At 43.6% G+C, this 20,049-nt stretch overlaps 1 protein-coding gene across 1 annotated transcript in view; it reads right to left on the minus strand.

Annotated features, from left to right (window-relative positions):
- Positions 1-2,707: 2,707 nt before the first annotated feature.
- Positions 2,708-20,049, minus strand: part of LOC135883611 (synaptotagmin-like protein 4) — a 47,707-nt gene continuing 30,365 nt past the window's right edge. Inside the window, exons 11-16 of the mRNA XM_065410825.1 lie at positions 17,958-18,060; positions 15,752-15,913; positions 14,815-14,893; positions 13,669-13,768; positions 8,359-8,564; positions 2,708-2,853 (exon numbers count right to left, since the gene is read on the minus strand). Of these exons, the coding sequence (XP_065266897.1) occupies positions 2,708-2,853; positions 8,359-8,564; positions 13,669-13,768; positions 14,815-14,893; positions 15,752-15,913; positions 17,958-18,060 (796 nt within the window). The remainder of the gene's footprint in view (positions 2,854-8,358; positions 8,565-13,668; positions 13,769-14,814; positions 14,894-15,751; positions 15,914-17,957; positions 18,061-20,049) is intronic.

The raw sequence follows: 20,049 nt of genomic DNA on the forward strand, positions 1-20,049 counted from the left end.
AAAAAGTAATTTGAAAAGTTCATGTGTGTGTAAACAGCGGTTTTGGCACATTCATCACAAATGTACAAACACTGTAAATCACTGAAAGGAAAAACAAGTATGTATTTACATTATGGCCCAAAATGTTGATACCCATTATTGACAATAAATAGCACTTCACTCCACAGATAGTCCCACAGAAGTCAGTGGGACCACTCAGAGTAAGGTACTATTCAAACAGTAAGAGTATCAGAATCTGCTCCTATGTAAGCAGAAAATCAGTGTGTTATAGGCCAGATGTTCATACCTTTACTCGGGTTTAGTAGCACCTTAGCCAAGGAGTAATCCTCTCAACTCTGATAGCACTATCCATGGAGTAAAGCATTACTCAATGTAAAAGTACCTGAATCCACTCTGAGTAACTTCATTGAAACCAACAAGGCTACTCAGGGTAGTAAAGTTAAGATTTTAAATTGAGCCAATCCCAACCATGGGGCCAATCTAGCTCCTTTTGTTCACACTTCAGAGATAGTCAATGGGATAATTTGTGTGAGCGAAGTGAACCAGATTGCGACTCAGACAATCTTTAGTATCTTGTTCTCTTCATTTGATCTTGTTTTCCTATGGCAGGGGTCCCCAACGCGGGTCTAAGTGCGCCGGCGTACTGGCCGGCAGATGAGCATCCGCTGAAACACTGCCGAGAAGCAGCAGCATCCAGAGGCGTCGCCGCCGAAATGCCGCCGATTTTCGGCAGCATTTCAGCGGCGACGCCTCTGGATGCTGCTGCTTGTCAGCGGCATTTCGGCGGATGCTCGTCCGCTGCCACGGTCCTCCGTGGCTCGTCGCCTGGCACCTGCCAGATGAAAAAGGTTGGGGACCACTGTCCTATGGGCTATTGCTTAGTGCTTCAACACTACAGTTGGCCAACATTTTTCTAACATTGGTCAAAAGTTAAAGGATTGTTTTACTAAAATGAATTTAATGAAAAAGCTACCTACATCAACTTAACTTTTCAGGGTTTGTGGAAAAAAAAAAAGTGTCTTGATATTCTTAATCAAAAATGTTCTCTATCACTTACTTATGACCTGTTTTTTGGTAAGCTGAAAGTCTGTGGTAATCTAAGACAGGTGCTTTGGTAAACAAATAATTTAAAAAAAAATGGAAATTAAGAAATCCACAAAACCCCAAAAAGGCATCAGTTTTGAACCCTTCAAAAGGAAAACAAACTTCAACGGTTTTCGTGATTTCCCCCCACATTTCTCAACCAGCTCTACTCAGCCTTGCAAATTGCTTTTAAAGGTCAGATACCTAGAGAAGAAATTTCTCCAAGAGTAACCACTCTGGACTAGGCAAGTATGATTCTGTTTAGTGGCATTGCCTCTGTTTTATTTTGTATATATAGGATTACTCAGACCATACTAACGATAGGTGTAAGGAGATCATTTGGTACCTGAGGGAAATCATTCTATTTAATCAGAGTATGTACATTTAAAGAGGAAAATTACAAACCTGCATTTAAAATTGTTGCAAAATCTCTACTGATATGCACTGGATAGATGCAAAATCCCCAAAAGCTGCTATTTAATGATAACGCCAACACAGACCGCAACTTGTTGACATCAGTCGAGAGAAAGGAAGATCAAAGAAGTAGCCAGAGGTACAGGGAGCAGTGGGAGATTTCGCCAGCTCTTTTTACTATGTAACTTGTTACTTTGGTGCAGTATGTACAGTCATGGAATACTTACCTTTCCCATCAGTTCCAAAAATCTCCCTCCTCTCCTTGGCTGCAGTTTTGACCTTTCTTGATATACCTCATGAGTCTGACAGAAAGGCTGCTTGCTACACATCTTAATTTCATACTTAATGTTTTATATACACAAGGCATTTGAAAGAACGGATTTGGCCCAGCAGTGATTTAATCATATTTTGTATTTGGCTGAGTGCAAACTAATTTATATTCCACTGCCGTTTTCCTTTAAGTGACTTGCCCAAGGTCACAGAGGAAGTTTGTGGCAGGGTTGGGAATAGAACCTGTATCTACTGGGCTGGTACATTAGCTGAAAGACCATCATTCCTCGTTTCCAAATAAAAACAGTATGGAATTAAATTTATTGAATTCTTCTCTGATATCTTAGTCATGTTGCTACATTGTCTGCTCCAAACAGTCCTCTTTCTGCAGGTTCACCTTGGATCTCAAAGCAATCTAAAGTGGATTTTTCCTCTGGGCCATTGCCACATTATCAGTGACAGATGGAAAGGTCCCATTTTGAGATGATGCTTGCAATCCTGCAGCCAGTATGAAGCGTACCACGTGAAAGGGAATATGGATAATGCCAAGCTGCAGCTTTATTACAGCTGTCTCACTGCACAGAAAATCAGCACAAAAATCCAGTAACAAAATAAACCCTGTATAAAAAAAAAATATTTACACTTCTTCCCTGCCAATATACTGAGAGTCTAATGAAATATAAGATAGAGTATATAAATGATTAACAAAAGTAACCATTGGCCTCTTGCTAAGATCAAGCATAGCATCAGTTTAGCATCTTCTAAATCCTCTACTGGGGGATTAACACCACTTAGCACCTACCATCTTTAAAGCACAATGCAATCATTATCTAATTAACCTGACACCTGTGCAGGTAGGGGAGGGGCTCCATTCCCTGGTCACAGGGAGCTTCCCAATTCTAATGAATATGCTCATAGTTTTAATTGTACAACAGAAGTTTCATTTCAGTTTCCTCCTCCCTGCCAGTGAGCGCAGCGGCAGCGATCCTTCAATCCATTCATTGGAGGCTGACATCATTTCCTGCCAAAAGGCCACTTCCTCCTGTGTGGAGTCCATCCAGTCCACGGAGATACCGTAGCTAGTGCCTTAGAAAGAACAAGAAGGAGGGGATCATGGCAAGAGCTGCAGAAGAGGTTTCTATTACATGCAAGAATATTTAAATGTAATCTAGTCCTTCATTGGGGGTCCAATCCGGAGGAGTGCTGTGCACCCTGAACACTTACTGTTCCACTGCTGAGACTGTGAATGTCAGGCCAAAGTCAATTTAAGTGCCCAAAGTCAGAAGTCCCTTAAATGCAACTTGCAAAGAAAAATTATATTGGGCTCATACCTTTCTTGCCTTTTTTTGATCATAAAGAAGGCCTTAAAAATTCTGTTTTTAAAAGGAATTTGTTGTGAGTGTGTGGGGGGGGGGGGGGGGGGAAGGAGGTTTGTGTTTTTTGCCTGTTTTAGACCAGCAATTCATCGCTTGTCTACCTTGGAAGCACTAGTGAAATGATGGTATCACAAGGTTTCAAGAGATTGAAAGCTCTGCTAATAAGACAAGGGATTTTTAAAAATCAGACTGTTGAAAACCTTTTGGTGTTGTTAAATGTGTATTAACACCAATGCTTAATGAACATTTTGGAGAAAGGATGCTGTTGTTAAATCTTTAACAGCCCTAGTTTAATTGACTCCTAAGACCTCAGAATGCATACATGCGGAGGCCCCAGGTCTTGGAGCAAAACGAGTGAACACCAGACTTGACATTCCTGATATTTTAAAAGGTAAAAATCCAAGCAGAAAAAAAAAAAAGTTTAAAAAACTCTTTTATGCCTTTTTTTTTTTTGCATATTATATTTCTGTCATCACCATTCATCATGTTTACCTTTATATTATATCCCTTTCCACTACCCGCCATTTGATTCCTCTGTTTAAGCTCATACCCTGCAAACACTTTACACACATGTAATTTTAAGCAGACAAGTAGTAGCCCCATTGAAGTCAACAGAATTACCCATTTGCTTAAAGTTAAAACGTGCTTAGTGTCTGCGGGATTGGGCCATATAACATGAACATTTTGGGCAAGGACTGCCTCTGTATGTTTGCACAGTGCCCAAGACAACTGGAACCCAATCCAAACTGGGGCCTCTGGGTGCTAGTGTGAGATAAAATGATAAACAGATAACAATGAAGCAGCAAAATAAGGCACAAACCCAATTTCTCCAAAAGCCTCCCTTAAAACTATACTTTAAAGATGCATCAAAATATGAATGTGAATGAACCAAGATATTTTAGGACTCATTCAGAATATTACTGAATCCTGGGGCATTCTATCTGGTAGCGATCCAGAGCTACTCTGGCCTACATTTCTTTCATATAGAAATCAAGTTTTTGATACTGTAAGAATGTGTACATTTAATTCCAATTCAATTACTCTGGCAATTCTCATTTACCTAGCACTTGGCTTTAAGTTCAAACAATAATCAATTTGTAAGCATCAGAGGATAATAGGGTGATAAGTAATAGCCAACATGGATTTGTCAGGAACAAATCATGCCAAACCAACCTAATTGCCCTCTTTGACTGGGCTACTGGCTTAGTGCACAGGGGGAAGCAGTAGATATTACTAAGGCTTTTGACACAGTCTCACATGACATTCTCATAAACAAACTAGGGAAATGTGGTTGAGATGAAATTACTAAAAGGTGGATGCACAATTGGTGGAAAGATCATCCTCAGAGTAGTTAATGGTTCACTGTGAAACTGGGAAGGTGTATATGGTGGGATCGCTCAGGGGTCAGTCTTGGGTCTGGCATTGTTCAATACTTTCATTAATTATTTGGATAAGGGAGAGGAGACTGCTTATAAAATTTGTGGATGGTGACACTAAGCTGGGAGGGGTTTCAAGCACTTTTGAGGACAGTATTAGAATTAAAAATCATCTTAAATTGAAGAATTAGTCTGCAATCAACAGGATGAAATTTAATAAAGACTAGTGCAAAGTACTCCATTTAGTAAGAAAAAGATCATGTGCAAAGTTACAAAATAGGTAGTACCTAGCTAGGCAGTAGTACGGCAGAAGAGGATTCAGGTCTTATAGTGAATCACAAATTGAATACGAGTCAACAATGTGATGCAGGTGCAAAAAAAAAGTCTAACTGAGATAACAGAGGCCTTAGCTGGAATACCATGTCCAGTTCTCGGCACCATACATTGAGAGAGATGTGGACAAACTGGAGAGAGCAACAAAAGTGATAAAATGTTAAGAAAACCTGACATCCGAGGAAAGGTTAAAAAAGCTGGGCATGTTTAGTCTTGAGACAAGACTGAGAGGGGACCCGATAACAGTCTTCAAATATGTCAAAGGCTGTTATAAAGAGGATGGTGATCAATTATTCTCCATGTCCACTGAAGGTACAACATGATGGAATGGGCTTAATCTGCAGCAAGGGAGATTTAGGTTAGAGAGTAAGAAAAATGTTCTAACTATAAGGATAGTTAAGTACTGGAACAGGTTATCGAGGGAGATTGTGGAGTCCTTGTCACTAGAGGTTTTTAAAAACAGGTTAGACATATGACTGTCAGGGATGGTCTAAATATACTTGGTCCTGCCTCAGCATGGGGGTGGGGTTGAAATGGACTAGATGACCTCTTGAGATCCCTTCCAGTCCTATACTTCTATGATTCTATACCACTGCCAACCAGAGAAATGTTGGAATTTGGACCATATCATATTGGCAACAGTGAATCCCGAATGTGATATTTTTATATCTTGTTTATTAGCTTGTTGTAGCTGCTATTTCACAGTTGGGAACTTCATAACACTCTTGGTGACATGTTAGGAGACAGAACACAGAAGGTGTGCTGGCAAGTCCCACACTGTTAAGTAGGTCTGAGAGGAAGATCTTCCAACTGCTACAAACGTTTTCCAAACAACCCCTGGGGAACTGTTCATCCTGTATTATAACCCATTGAAATTTCCTCTGCCTCTTCCCTCTCAGCAAGGCCTCCTGTAACAATTTCCTGGTCTAATAATAGAACTCTAAACTGCATTCATTTTTGTGAGTTATACTTGTTGCACTTTAACAGTTTCATGTAGAAAAATAAAATCTGCCGAGGCCTAAATGTGGGACACGCTGCAAGCTAGCCCACAATGAGCACCATCAGAAAAAGGCACAGAACAGATTTCAACAGAATGGAATTCATTTCTTTAGCATCAATAATGTTGATTATAATCTCTGCATTAGGAGGCAACATTTTTTACGTCAACTATGTGTGTAAAGGCAAGATGACTTGGACAATAGAGTGGAGAGTATGCTTATAAAATATGCAGATGACACCAAGCTGTGAGGAGCCATAAGCACTTTGGAGAACAGGATTAGAATTCAAAGTGACCTTGACAAATTAGGAAAATCTTTCTGAAATCAACAGGATAAGTTCAATAAAGATAAGTGTAAAATACTTCACTTAGGAAGGAAACCCCCCCAAACAAATGCACAATTACAAAATGGGGACTAGCCGCTAGCTGGCTGTGCTGCTGAAAAAGGATCTGGGGATTATAGTGGATCACAAATTGAATACGAGTCAGTGTGATGAAGTTGAAAAAAAAAAAAAAGGCTAATGTCAGTCTGGGGCATATGAACAGGAGTGTCATATGTAAGATACAAGAGGTAATTGTCCCACTCTACTCGGCACTGGCAAGGCCTCAGCTGGAGTACTGTGTTCAGTTCTGGGCACCACACTTCAGGAAAGATGTGGGGTTGGAGAGAATCCAAAAGAAAGCAACAAAAATGATAAAAGGTTAAAAAACCTGACCTATGAGGAAAGGTTAAATACATCTGGGCATATTTAGTCCTGAGAAAAGAAGATTGTGATCAGGTCCCCCCTCAGTTTTCAAAACATGTGAAGGGCTGTTATAAAGAGGACAGCGATCAGTTGTTCTCCATGTCCACTGAAGGTAGGACAAGAAGTAATGGGCTTAATCTGCAGCAAGGGAGATTTATGTTAGATACGAGGGGGAAAAAAACAACCTAACAGTATGGGTAGTTAAGCTCTGGTACACACTTCCAAGGGAGGCCGTAGAATCCCCAACACTGGAAGTTTTTTAGAATCTGTTGGACAACCACCTGTCAGGGATGGTCTAGGTCTACTTGGTCCTGCCTCAGAGCAGGGGGCTGGACTGATGGCTCTTAAGGTCCCTTCCAGCCATTCATTTCTAAGATTCTATGAAGATCTCCCCCTGAAAAGGGGTGGGGGGAGTAAGATGGAAACTGAAGCGAAGAGGCAACAAAGGCCGACTATCCAAGTGAAGGCCAGCGAAGCACTGTGTCAGAAGACACAATTTCTAATGGAGGTCCATATAGAAATCTTGGTATAGAAACATGGACATCAGCTATATCCCACCCTTTGTCTATCTGGTCTATTTAGGAGCCACAGTGGCAGAATACATCAGCATGTCCCTGACTTTAAGCATCGTAATCCTGGTGAAATAACACACTTGAAGTTGGGCACATGTCTAAGTGCCTGCCTGAATTGGACCTTAGACTGTAAACAGAGATTGTCTCTTAACATGTTTATACAGCATCTAGCACAATGGGGTGCCAATCTCATGGGGGGTTGTCGGCACTACTGTGATCCAAATAAATCTAACAATATTTATGTCCAGCAGTCTACACTTTTCCATTTTGTGCTTTATTTCCAGCTACCATAATCTCCGCACTGACTGTGCACCATGAGTACCCAGTGTGCATCCAACGCCATTGTAAGGTATTCATTATTGGTCTCACTTGTAAATGTCAATATATTGTTATAGGAGGGAATTACCCGGTGGTGCGGATACACAAGTTCTTTTTCTTAATGTGCAAGCACTATTCAGTCAATGGAGAAGTGCTGCACTTTATTTGGGGGAGCTGTTGCAAACAGAAGTAGAGCCAGTTCTTGGGATGGAGTTGCTTCCTAGGATCCAGGTATTAGTCCCAGGTTTTGCAGGACTGTCCTGCTTTCACCTATAAAAACCCTCTGTCCTGGTTGAAATGGCTCCGGTCTTGCAGAGCTGGCTGGGCTTGACTCCCTGCTCCAGGCATTGCAACCTGCTTCCCCTCCTCCTGTGCTCTCTAATTTGCTCCTTGCTCTGAGACCATGTCTGCCTCCCCACGGGCCTTTCCTGGCCCCTCTCCGAGCCTGGTACATGCTCAGAATGTTGGAGCAGAGCCCAGCCAGCCCCTTCCAACAGGAGTTGCTGCATCAGGGTGAGTGCAGGACAAACTCTCTCTGCAACTCCCCCACCCTCCCACCCTCTGGGGGCAGGCCCATCCCACTTTAGCCCATGAGAAAATTGGGAGGGATATTGGTGTCTGGGCTGAGATTCCTGAAAGAGGGGTTTGCCAGCATGCCATTTGTGACCACCTCTGACCCAGGACTGGTGTGTGCATGTAAATCCAAGTTACACTTGGAATACACCCACACTCGTCACTGATGTTTCCTCCAACATGAAGCTGACCTGGAAGGCCCCATCATGTTCTATGGCTTAGTAGAGCGGTGACAATAATCAACAAAATTGAATTTAAAGGAAAAAAAAAATCTACTGACTCAAATAAGCATCCAATTACCTGTCCCAAGGCCCAGCCGGATCCCTCCGAGGAAGTGATTGGTTAGTTTTTCATGATCCCACAGAGTCAGTTCAACACAGGCATCTTTCAGATCTTCTGTGTGGAATCCATCGTACACGATAGTGTGATTAAAAACAGGGTTTGGGTCTCTTTTAATAACTCTGGTCTTCTGGTAACTCTTCTTACTGGTGTCTGGAAGCACGTAGCTTAGCAAGGAGAAAAAAATACATCATGTAATGCAGAGAAACAAATTTTTAAACTATTTTCTGGTTTTATTTTTGGTAAGGATGGATCTGAACCAAATTTCTGGGTCCACAGACTCCTCAATTGTGAGCTTAGGGGAAATTTGGTCTCAATTTAACAACTAGTCTCTAGAGACATTAGAATAGTCAAAAGTTTTAAATGAAAGACTTGGTCATAAGATTTCATCTTAAAAGTGAAAGTTTTCATGAAGAATTTTCTCTATTTTAAAATTTGATGGTTTTGGCAAAGGTTTGGTGAGCATTTATAAAAATTATTCATTTTCATTTTATATTTATAAAAAATAAATTTGATTTTTTTAAAAATAAACAATGTCTTGAATGGACATTAGCACAAGAACCCAACTACTGTGATACTTAATAATCCAGCACCAATCCTAATAATAGTTCTGGCCACATCTCAGCACAAATTCTAAACAAGACTGAAAGTCCTACAGGATCCAACCCTAACACAAGTCCAGGGATTCCTACAAGAAATACACCCAATAGTAGCACTGGTACAATTACTGGCCTCAATCCAAAAACAAACACTTACTGACCCCAATCCTACACCTAGCATGGTGAAACCTACCAGCGCCAATCTTGGCCCTGGTTAGAGGACCCCATTGGCCACAGCCCTACCCTAGGCTGGGCCCTCTTCCAGCCACAACCACAACCCTAGACCACAGATCTCTTCCAGTCCCAGTCCTAACGGCTCTAATCCAAACCCTAGCCTGGAAAGCTCTACTGATCCAAACCCTAACCGTATCCCAGAAAGCCCAACCAGCCCCAAACTCTAATCCTAGTCTGACAAGCCCTACCAGCTCAAAACCGAATAGGTCAGCAAGCCCTACTAGCTCCAACTCTGGCCCAGTGAGTCATACAGTCCCCACCCCGGTCCTAGACTAGCAAGGCTTACCAGCCCCAACCGTAACCTGAGCCCGGGGCCCTCTGCTGGCCCCACCCCTAATCCTAGCCCAGGGCCTTATTGTATTAATTTAGGTGGAACATATGGGCCCAAAGGGTCAAAGGTGTTAAAGACCTTGTCACTGTCCAACATTAAACAAGGTTTGGGATAGAGAAACCTCAGCCTGCTTAGTATCATGGCAAGCCCACCTTTAAAAATCCTTTAAAACCATTTATTAAAGATACAGAAAAGAAAACACAGTTAACGCATCTGAAATGTAAAGTATTAAATAAGGCTTTCACTTTAACACCATCTCTTGTTCCCTTTCCCTTTAGCTAGAGAGATTTTAGAAGGAGTATCCTCCTTAGTCTCTTAGATGGTAACTGTCCTTTTTGGGGAAAAGAGAAGAAGTTAGTAAAGATGGGCTGGAGCAGTCATTGCTGTTATTAAAGTCTGATCCTGTTTCCTAGAAGAAAAAACAAGATGAAAGAAAAAGAGGAGAAACAAAAAGAACAGCAAAGATAGAAAACGTAGCTTCTGTTTCTGGCACTGATTCTTGCAACCTCACAGCTGGGAAAAAACAGGCACAGCACACAGTTGTGACGTTGCACTCCGTAAGGTTTTATGGAAATATGCTTATGAATGTAAATATGATGTGACTGGAATATGCTTTATGCAAAAGGTCTCTTGTAAGGTATCATTACAAAGCTTATAAACTACTGAGGGTGTTCATCCTATTTGTATGTATGTATCATTCTTGTATCTGAAGCTAGAAATATGAAGTATAACTCTGAAGTCCTATTGTAATTATGCAAAGCGTGGGCCATTAATGGTGGGGTTGGAAGCTTGATGGCTCCCATTGACTAAGACAATTGGTTGTAAATGGCTCTGTTTACTTGCAAACCTCCCTGGGTACCTGCGGGCCAGCCCTGGAAGAATGAGGTCTCGCAGGACATGTGACCATGTCACAGGATACTGTAATCCATCTTAAACCTGGTGCTTTTCCATTTAGAAGGAGGGGTGGGGATCCAGAGAGACAAAGGGTTCCCACCTTGGGCCAAAGCTATAAAAGGGGTTGAAGCAGAACAAGGGGGGGTCCCACTCATGAGAAAGCCCCTGCTTTTCAGCAAAGATGCCTGCTGGAAGTAACAAGGACTGTACCAGGGGAAAGGACTGGGCCCAGACTAGGAAGGAGTCTAGTCTGTGAAAGAAGCTTATTGGAACATCTCTGGGGGTGAGATTTACCTGTAAACAGTTTCTTAAATGTATTAGGCTTAGACTGGCACATTTTGTTTTATTTTGCTTGGTGACTTACTTTGTTCTGTCTGTTATTACTTGAAACCACTTAAATCCTATTTTTTATACTTAATAAAATCACTTTTGTTTATTAATTAACCCAGAGTAAGTGATTAATACCTGGGGGAGAGCAAACAGCTGTGCATCTCTCTCTATCAGTGTTATAGAGGGTGGACAATTTATGAGTTTACCCTGTATAAGCTTTATACAGAGTAAAATGGATTTGGACCCCATTGGGAACTGGGTGTCTGGGTGCTGGAGATAGGTGACCTGCTGAGCAGTTTTTGGTTAAAGTCTGCAGCTTTGGTGGACCAGACCTGGGTCTGTGTTGCAACAGGCTAGCGTGTCTGGCTCAACAAGGCAGGGTTCTGGAGTCCCAAGCTGGCAGGGAAAACGGGCTCAGAGGTAATTTCAGCACATCAGGTGACAGTCTCGAGGGGGTCTCTGTGACTGAACCTGCCACAACAGTCTTACCAGCAATTTTGAGATTGGCAAACTTGTACCAGCATCAAGCTGTTTAGGGCACTGCTTTTAGCTGCTTCTTTCTGTTCACAGGCTTACAGCAGTGTTGCAAAATATACAGTCTTAGCTGACTAAGCCAGACTCTTATCAGACAGAAGAAGAGAGAGATAGGAATGAGAACAAGGTGGGGAAGGAAAAGAACAGAAAGAAGGGGGACAAAGTCTCATGTTGCAGTTGGTATTCAGGATTTAGCTGAAGCCAGCAGAGGTGGGGATGTCATTTTTCTCCCTCTCTCTGACCCAGTCTGGTCAGGACAACTCTTAGTATTGGAATAAAGAGGGTCTGGGGTCCCAGGAAATGGTGCGGGTGGCAGGCATGATGATGAAGTTCACTCCAGTAGCCAATTTTTCCTTCCAAAAAAAATCTTTAAGGATCCCCACCCCCCAAAGGAATAGCCCATCCTTTCACTATTTTGTCCACCAATTAGGCCTAATTTCTGACACATCAATTTTGATCTCACATGGTCTTGTTTACCAAGCATAACAGTCCTTGAGTTATATCAGTACGCCTTTTTGTTTGGAGCAGTTCAGTCAGTCTGTCTTCCTTTTGCAACTTTCCCCATCAACAACATTTGTTGTTGCAGGTTACTGTGACACTTCATGAACTTTTACTCATTGTTCACAGTTGAGCTCACAAATTAGCATAAATCTGTAGGCCCAATTGTCACAACAGCCCTCTGCCAGCCCTAACCTTAGCCCTGGGGCCCGCTGCCAGCCCCAAACCTAACTGTAGACGGGCAAGCCCCACGGATCTCAACCTTAAACCAAGCCCGAGCCCTCTGCCACCTATCCTAACATTAGCCAGGGGCCCTCTGCTGGCTCCATTAACCCTAGCCCTGGAGCCATTGCCTACCCCATTCCTAATCCTTATCGTAGTTCAGGGCCCTTTTCTGGCCTAACTGTAGCTGGGCAAGCCCTGCAAGTCCTAACCTTAACCCTAGCCTGAGGCCCTCTGCTGGCCCCATTGCTGACCCCGAACTCAATCCCTTTCCTCAACTGTAACCCCCATTTGGGGATGATATCCTTACCATTCCAGCAGTGCTACCTTCAACCATTCAAAAGTCATTATTTAAGCTAAAAAAATTGTGACATTGGACTTAAATTCATGAAATTTTAAAAATATATTTGATTTTCTTCTATTTCTCATCTTGTTTGGGATTTTAATGTTCATGTGTTCACACTTGTATCCCCAACAAGTAGGCTAAAAATCTTTCAGTAAGAAAAAAGCAAGGTAAAATTATGTGTAATCATTTTTATTTGGGAGCTAGGGCTCTCTAGAAAACATTTAAAATTGTGTTTTGGCAGCACTCCAATCCACGTCAACTCAAATACTTGCCCCAGAGTCCCTTAATGGCAACTCACATCCACATCCAAGGTGCCCTACCCACCATGAACCTAGGGGACCAACCCCTGGTTAAATGACACTTACAATTTCAAACCTTAAATCTAGTCTGGGGTCCTCAACCTGGCCTATCCCTAACTCTACTCAGTCTACTCTGCAGTCTACAGTACTCCTAACCTTACATGAAGGCCACTTACAGGCTCCAACCTTAAACATATTTCAGAGACAGAAATCCTGTACAACAACATTAAACTTAGTTTGTGCCCTCACACCTCCCCACAGTCAAATCATAGCTTGGGCCCCCAAGCTTTGCCCTAACCCAGGGTCTTGAATTAGGCCCCAAGTCAAACCCTAACCCAGCAACCACCACCAGTTCCCATAGTAACCATTCATCCCTAACACTAATCCTGGGTACTAACAGCTCCAGGCCTAACCCTCGTCCAGAGAACTCTACAGGCCGCAATTCTCACCCTATAGCTCAAGGCCAGCACTGGTCACAACACATTTAACTACTACCCTGGCTACTCCAACTTGTTCCAATTGTAACCCTGGCCTGAGAACCGCTATCAGCCCTAACTCCAACCTTACCTGGGGCCCACTACATGTCCCAACACTCTCGTATCCCGGGGCTACAACTGGCCCCAACTGTAACCATAGACTAGATCTTGTCAGACCCTGAGGCCCTCCCTCCATTTTTACTCAATCCTCACGTAGGCCAAACTCCCATTGATTTCAGTGGGAATTTTCCCAGAGTAAGGGCTTCTGGATTTGCCCTATGGTGAACAACAAAAGGCAATTCACTCCAGATGATCATAGAGAACAGAGCACTGCACCGGAGATAGCGTGCGGCTATTTATAGTGCAAAGAACTGATGCACTGCTAGATATGACCATTAGAGGAAACACGCCTCCAAAAATAGGTCTCCAGGCAGGTGTGTATTTGAGCCCTGCATCTAAACTAAGATCTTCCCCACTTATGTACATGGGAAAAAGCTCATACAATTACCATTTCACAAAGGAGTCAACTCCGGAAGGGCGCAACTGTGGAAGGTCCTTGCTGTCTTTGACCCAGATATGAACTTCCCCAGATGAAGGATTCTTTGGACCTGCCATTTCAGAAAATAGAACGGTTTTCAATCAAGTCCTAATAGTAGTCAGCAAGCAGAGGAGCAGCTTCCTTCACTAAAGTGTGAAGGGGTGGATCCAGGGCCCAATTCTGCCCCCTACTTCCCACAACACAGAGCAGCTAGATACCAGCTGGTGTGCAGCTGCTTATCAGCTTGTTTGTCCCAGTGAAATTCTCCTACTAAGAGACACTAGACACAACACTTCCTCTCACGGGCCAACAGAAGGTGCTATACCCCCAGAAGAATCATTTTATCAGGACAGTCTGGCTGTGTAGCAGCTTGGGAGGTGGAGACAGTACGTGCTCAGAGGCACTGGCAGGACTGAAAACCTCTCTGCACCATGGAAGAGAGGAGATGCCTGATCTGCATTATTGAGGGGAGATAGAACATACCCATGTACTCTTTTGCTAGCCTCTTTTCTGCTCATATCAACCTAAATCTGCTGTTGTCCTAGTGCCTACCACACCCTCTCTTCCCCCTTCAGAGAAAGATTTCCTTTGGACCCTATCAGAGGTCCAAGCAGACAGTAGTCCCCTGGTTAATGAATGTTTCTTTTTGTTACAGAGCCACTGCCCAACATTTCAGTCTGCAAGTGCCCCTGTCCTGGGAGTTCATCTCCACCCAAGACTAACACAGAAGGATTTCCATCCCCTTTCCCTCCATAACACCCCACATTGCAGCTACCAGCCCCCATGGTGGAGGAAGTCTCAACAGGGCTCCATTCAGAACTTGCCAGCACTGCTGTCTTAAAACGGTGGGCAGAGTGCACTGATGAGGGAGACCAAGCTCCTGTCTAACCCAGAGCTGAGCAATGAACAGCAAAGAGTTGATTAAAGCACAAACCATACACAACCTGCAGACTGAAGTACAAAGCACCTGCGGGTCTTCATTCATGCAAATCACAAAGAGCATCTCTTGCTCTAATGAGATTATCCTTTAATGAGGCCTTAAATAGACTGGGTTGCAAGCTGCATGCCCTCTAGGCACAGGAAATATTTTTTCTTAGTGTATAAAATATATTTTACCTAAGCTTCCTGGTGGGACATACTTAATAGACAGATTCATCACTCCTCGATGATCCACACCATTAATAGCAGAAAGGCTCTGAAAAAGAAAGATCCAGGATAGGCGAACCATGCGCTTGTAGTAGCGTAAAATACACGGCAGCATTTAAGATCAGTAGGGATGTTCACACAGATAGTCCTAGGGGCTGGGGCAGTCTGTTCTCGGGGGAGGGCTCTTCACTCTGAGGCTTTGCTTCCTCACTTTGTCTGTCAGAACCCAAAGGCCCCACACTGGTTTGTGATTTTATGAGTCCAGCTTGAGACACATTAAAGAGGCTTGTTTTTTCAGAGGGCAAGTGCTCATTACTTTCTGAAAATCAGGCCTCTTGAAAGGGATCTCAAACCGGGCATCTCAACATGGAGGCACCAACAAGTCAATCGTCACTTGACACCCAAGTTATCGGACTGTCAGGGTGTGTTGCAATGCCTAGTTATAGAAGGAAAGAGGTTGTAGCATCGAGATGTTCTAATAACCTTCTCCTCCGTGCAGCATGTGAAGAAAACAGAATTAGAATGACACTTTTTGCTTTGCCTGGACCACCTTCCGATTAATTTCCAGGTGCAATGTAAACTGTTGCCTTTGACGTAGAAATTGCCATGTGGTTTGGGTCTTGCCTCTCTGCTCTCATTCTACTGCGGCAGTTAGAGATCAGATGAGGCACTAACAGATCCCAGGTTTGCATTGGGCAGTTACAGTAACTTTGCAACTGATGCCCCCCTGCAGCCCCAAAGGCCCCATTTCCAGGTGGAGAGCGGTGTCCTTTCATTGGCGCGGTGCCATTCTGTCAAGCTGTTACTTAAGATATCGAGTTCAGAATATTTTATCAAAATGTTAAAGATCAGAAACTCTCAAGCATAATTAACAAATTTAGTAGGATACCAGCTAAGACATACTTACCCGTGGCTTCAGCATGTACCAGTTGAGTTTCTTGTTGCTCCAATCCCAGCTGGCTAGGTCTATTTCTATCTCTCCCAAGAAGCTGTTACGTCCCAGTGGGTCATTGTGCCACACGGAAAGATTTAATTTTTGGATCAGCAACACCATTTTCTCTATTTTATACTAGAGAGGAGAAAAAGAGGGTTTGACTGTTCAAAATATTTTGCTTTTGTCTGAATGTTAAATAGAATTTTAAGATGGACCTAATTTTTCATCATTGCAAACACAAAGTAGTAACCTGTCTCAGTTCAGCCCCAAAAAGAAAGAGCCTATAGAAAACAAACCAAAAGACACCAGCTCGGTGCTTATTTCGAAGGATTGGGCCCCCCTTCTCTGGAAAATTATAAATCTCGTGTCAGCCTAGCTTTGTGCTGCTTCATACTCTATTCAGATATTGCTAATGCCTTTTTCTGGGAGCAGGGAAACAATGACTTCTGTTTTTATAAGGATACCCCAATACATTTATAAGAATTATTAAAAAGGATTTTTTAATTTTAATTAATCCTTCGAGCTCTCATCAGTAAGATCATAGTGGTGAATGCTGCATAGTCCTAGGTTATGAATGGGAGCCAGTGCAGGGTAGAGGAAATAAATAGCTCAGGCACAGCTGGTCATAGGGGCTCTCAGTACTCATTAAAACTCCCTCTTCCAATCCCCAGTATTGCCAACCCTAAACACTCAAAAGTCATGAGTCAACCCTCCCAATAAACATAAGATTAGCTTTAAAAGCCATGAGATTTCGAGAGAGAGAGAGAGAATACATGTGGGGGTCTTTTTATTGGCCCGCTGCTTTTACAACCTTTAGGATTTACATTTTCAAATTTTCCTTTGCAACCAGGAACGCTAGAGTTTTTTGCCTTTAAAAGAAAGCGGAGATTCTCATGTTATCACAGGCCTCCAGCAGCTGTGGCTTTAAGAAACCCACCAAACTACCATAAGACTCATGATAAAGTCATGAGGGTTGGCAACATCTCAAATCTCTGATTTCGGGGATTAAGAAAGGTTTTAAAAAAATCTCCACTTTTTTTGCGTTTGTTTAAAGTAAGTTTGTAGCCTCTCGTTCTTGCAAAGCGCCTTGAAAGTTTAACCCAAGCAACAGGGCTGGATACCGGCCACCGATTTTTCCAAAAGATCTGCGGTTATCCGCAAGCCCCCCCTTCTCCTTCCCCACCCCGCTCCTCCCCAGGCTTTGGGGTCTGTTAAACCCTCATGCATATTTTGGAGGACCCCAGACCTATTTATGCAGTGGGAACAGTGGCACCCCCGGACATTACTGATGACACTAGGGTCACTAGCACAAGCTCCCTCCAAGCCAGGACCTACACATGAGCAGGGTCCTTTGCTAAGCTGCCAGTGTTAAGAGCAGAAGGGAACCAACAGATTATCTAGTCTGCTTTCCTGCATATCAGAGGCCAACAGCACCACCCAGCACAAAACCCAACAACTGAAATGAGACCAAAATGTGATAGTCCACAGGAGACTAGTCTATTATGTGCCACAGGGAGAGAATAGGAAGGACCGAGATGCACCAGTGCCTGAGGCTCCTGCAATAGCAGGGAAGTGATTGGGTGAGATGAGGAGAGGCTGTTTGATAGCCTGGGCTAGTGGTCACACACGCCTGACAGCTAATGCCTTGAGTGCTCACCACAGTTTTGACAGGTCTCACTCTGTGGTCTTGGTCAAGGTACTTAACCAGTCTTAATTTCATCAGTCAATGATTACCCACCTTATAAAAGGGGATGTGACACTTCAGTAGTTAGCGTTTATAAAGGACTAACGTTCACCAGAATGCACACACAGAGTTAGTTTTATCCCATGTTGCTTTTGTGAGCTGTATAGGCCCAGTTCCTTCTAGTTATCTATCCACATCACAAAACCCAATACAGTATCCTTGCTGGCAGCCTCACCCTAGAGGTCAAAGCATGAGTGAGCATGGTGGCTGGGCTATCTTCTCAGTCATGGAGCTAGCCTGCTTAGAGCAGGGCTGGGTGACATCGCAGGGGACACCACGCTTGAGGGCCAGATCCGAAGCAGTTAGGAGTACCCACAATTCTGAGTGAAGTCAACAGGGGCTTGCAAGTGCTCAGCAATGCTAAGGATCAGACCCGGGTGTTGCTAGCGAGTTCCAGGTGTGCTACAATAAAGCTCGTCAAAAAAACGTTCTTACTCTTAACACTTCGTTGTAAATGGGATTCACTGTTCTCTTCTTCACTGAGGTTTTTCTCTTGCCCATTCGAGCTTTGTCTGGGAGCAGGTAAGTTTTGACATACCTGAGGGGGGGGGGGAAAAAAAAAAAAGAACTCCAGTAGAGTAACATTCCACCAACAAACATGGGAGATTTCTGAACTGTTACATGGAATTTATGCTAACAAGAGACCTGGAGTTGACAATCTGGAAACAAAACTAAGAAACCTGTTAGAATATTCACTTGGCTTCTGCGTGAAGTTCTAAACCGTTCAGTGGAGATGGATGAACTCTAATGAAACCAGAAGCAAGTGGCTCCCCAGCCAGTATGTAAAACTGGTAATGATTTAGAAAGCACTAGAGACCATTTTCTGTAACAGTAAATGGGGTAGTGGATCAGCTGTCATACCATAAGATAGCTGTACGTGCAAGATCGCAGTGACATTGTGCAAGGGTGAAATAAGAGAGGAGGAGAGATGGGATGTTCTAGGGGACTGAGCCTGTCATGTTTGAGTCCGAACTGTGTTGGTGGTAATCAGAAGCTACCACCGTCTGAAACCATCCAATTGCTAGTGGAGAAGCATCCACATCAGAACCACCACCATTACAATTAGGACCGAAGTGCTCTTTTTTAGGTATTCTCCACAGAGAGGCCAAGGATTAATAAGGCACAAAATGGACACAGGAGAACATACCCCAAGCATATTGTGAAATTCCATCCTGCACAAATGCTCTATTATCTGTATTGATCTGCAGCAGGCCCAAGGTGAGGGATGGGAGGTCTTTTGAACGCTTTGTGCTTTGGAAATGCCTGTCTAGCTTGCCATGCCAATACAGTGTTGAATTTGCCTGAGAAAGGAACTACCCTTTCACTCCCAGAAGTGATCACCACCAGGTCAGGATTATGGCACATAGATGTGGGGGAAATTTGTGTGTTATTGCTTGGGTAGGGTATCACATGGATAGGGTACTGGATTAACAGACCTAGGTTCAATTCCCAGCTCTGCTTCAAACTCCTGGTGAAGTCATTCCATCTCTGTGCTCCAGCTCCCCATCAGTGAAATGGAGATTATAATTCTACCCTGCCTCACAGGAGAATTTATTAATGTTTGCAAGTCATTCAGATACTACGGCGATGGGGCCACATATGCAGATAGACAGATAGATTTCCTTTCAGTGTATGGGGCACCTGTACACCGGAAGGAACGTACACATTTCTAGGTTCAACATTTGCTACAGCAGAGTATTACTTGTGCATCACACCAAAAGTGTTTTCTTAAAATTTCCCCCTCGCCCCCAATTGTATTGTGGGTTTTGTCCTAGGCTGTAGAATCTAGAAGACATTCCACTGAAGCTCCTACAAAGCTAAAAGGGAGGTTATCCTTTTCAGCTTCACATGATGGAGAATCACGGACATCCACAAATGTGTTTACAATGTTGTGATGGTGGTTTTGCCACTACATGCCAGAGGTCTCTAGGAATCAAAACAAACTAGTGTCTGTACATAAGCAGTATCATGCACCCATCTAAGTTCCGTAGCTGCACAGCAGGCTATCAAGCAGATGGGGAGAGGCGCCTCGCCCCCAGTCCCAGCCTCAGAGCTGCTGCGGCAAGAGAGGGCTGGGGAGGGGAGTCCTCTCTCCCCGCCGCAGTCCTGGGGCAGTTTGCACCCCAAACCCCTCATCCCTGTCCCCACCTCAGAGCCCGCACTCCCAGCCAGAGCCTTCACCCTACACCGCACCTCCATCCTCTTCCCCAGCCCTGAGCCCCCTCCCAGACGCCGAACCCCTCAGCCCCACCCCCCACCACCGCCATATTGGTGCACATAATAAAATTCATTCCGAACATGGATGTAAAAAAATTAGAGGGAACACTGGCACCCATATCCCCTATTGTCTTCAATAGGATTTCCAGATGCTTAGCCCCGGTCATGACCAGGGCTTGAAGTTTCAAAATCCCATTCAAATTTAAGTCAGTGGCAAATCCCTTATTGATTCCAGTGAGTGCAGGGCTGGATGCTAGTAAAGCAGTACTGCCAAGCCAACGAGAGAAATCTGGAGGAGGGAGGGAGGAAA

This window comes from Emys orbicularis, chromosome 9 (assembly GCF_028017835.1).
Source record: "Emys orbicularis isolate rEmyOrb1 chromosome 9, rEmyOrb1.hap1, whole genome shotgun sequence".
In the NCBI taxonomy this organism is placed as follows: Eukaryota; Metazoa; Chordata; order Testudines; family Emydidae; genus Emys; species Emys orbicularis.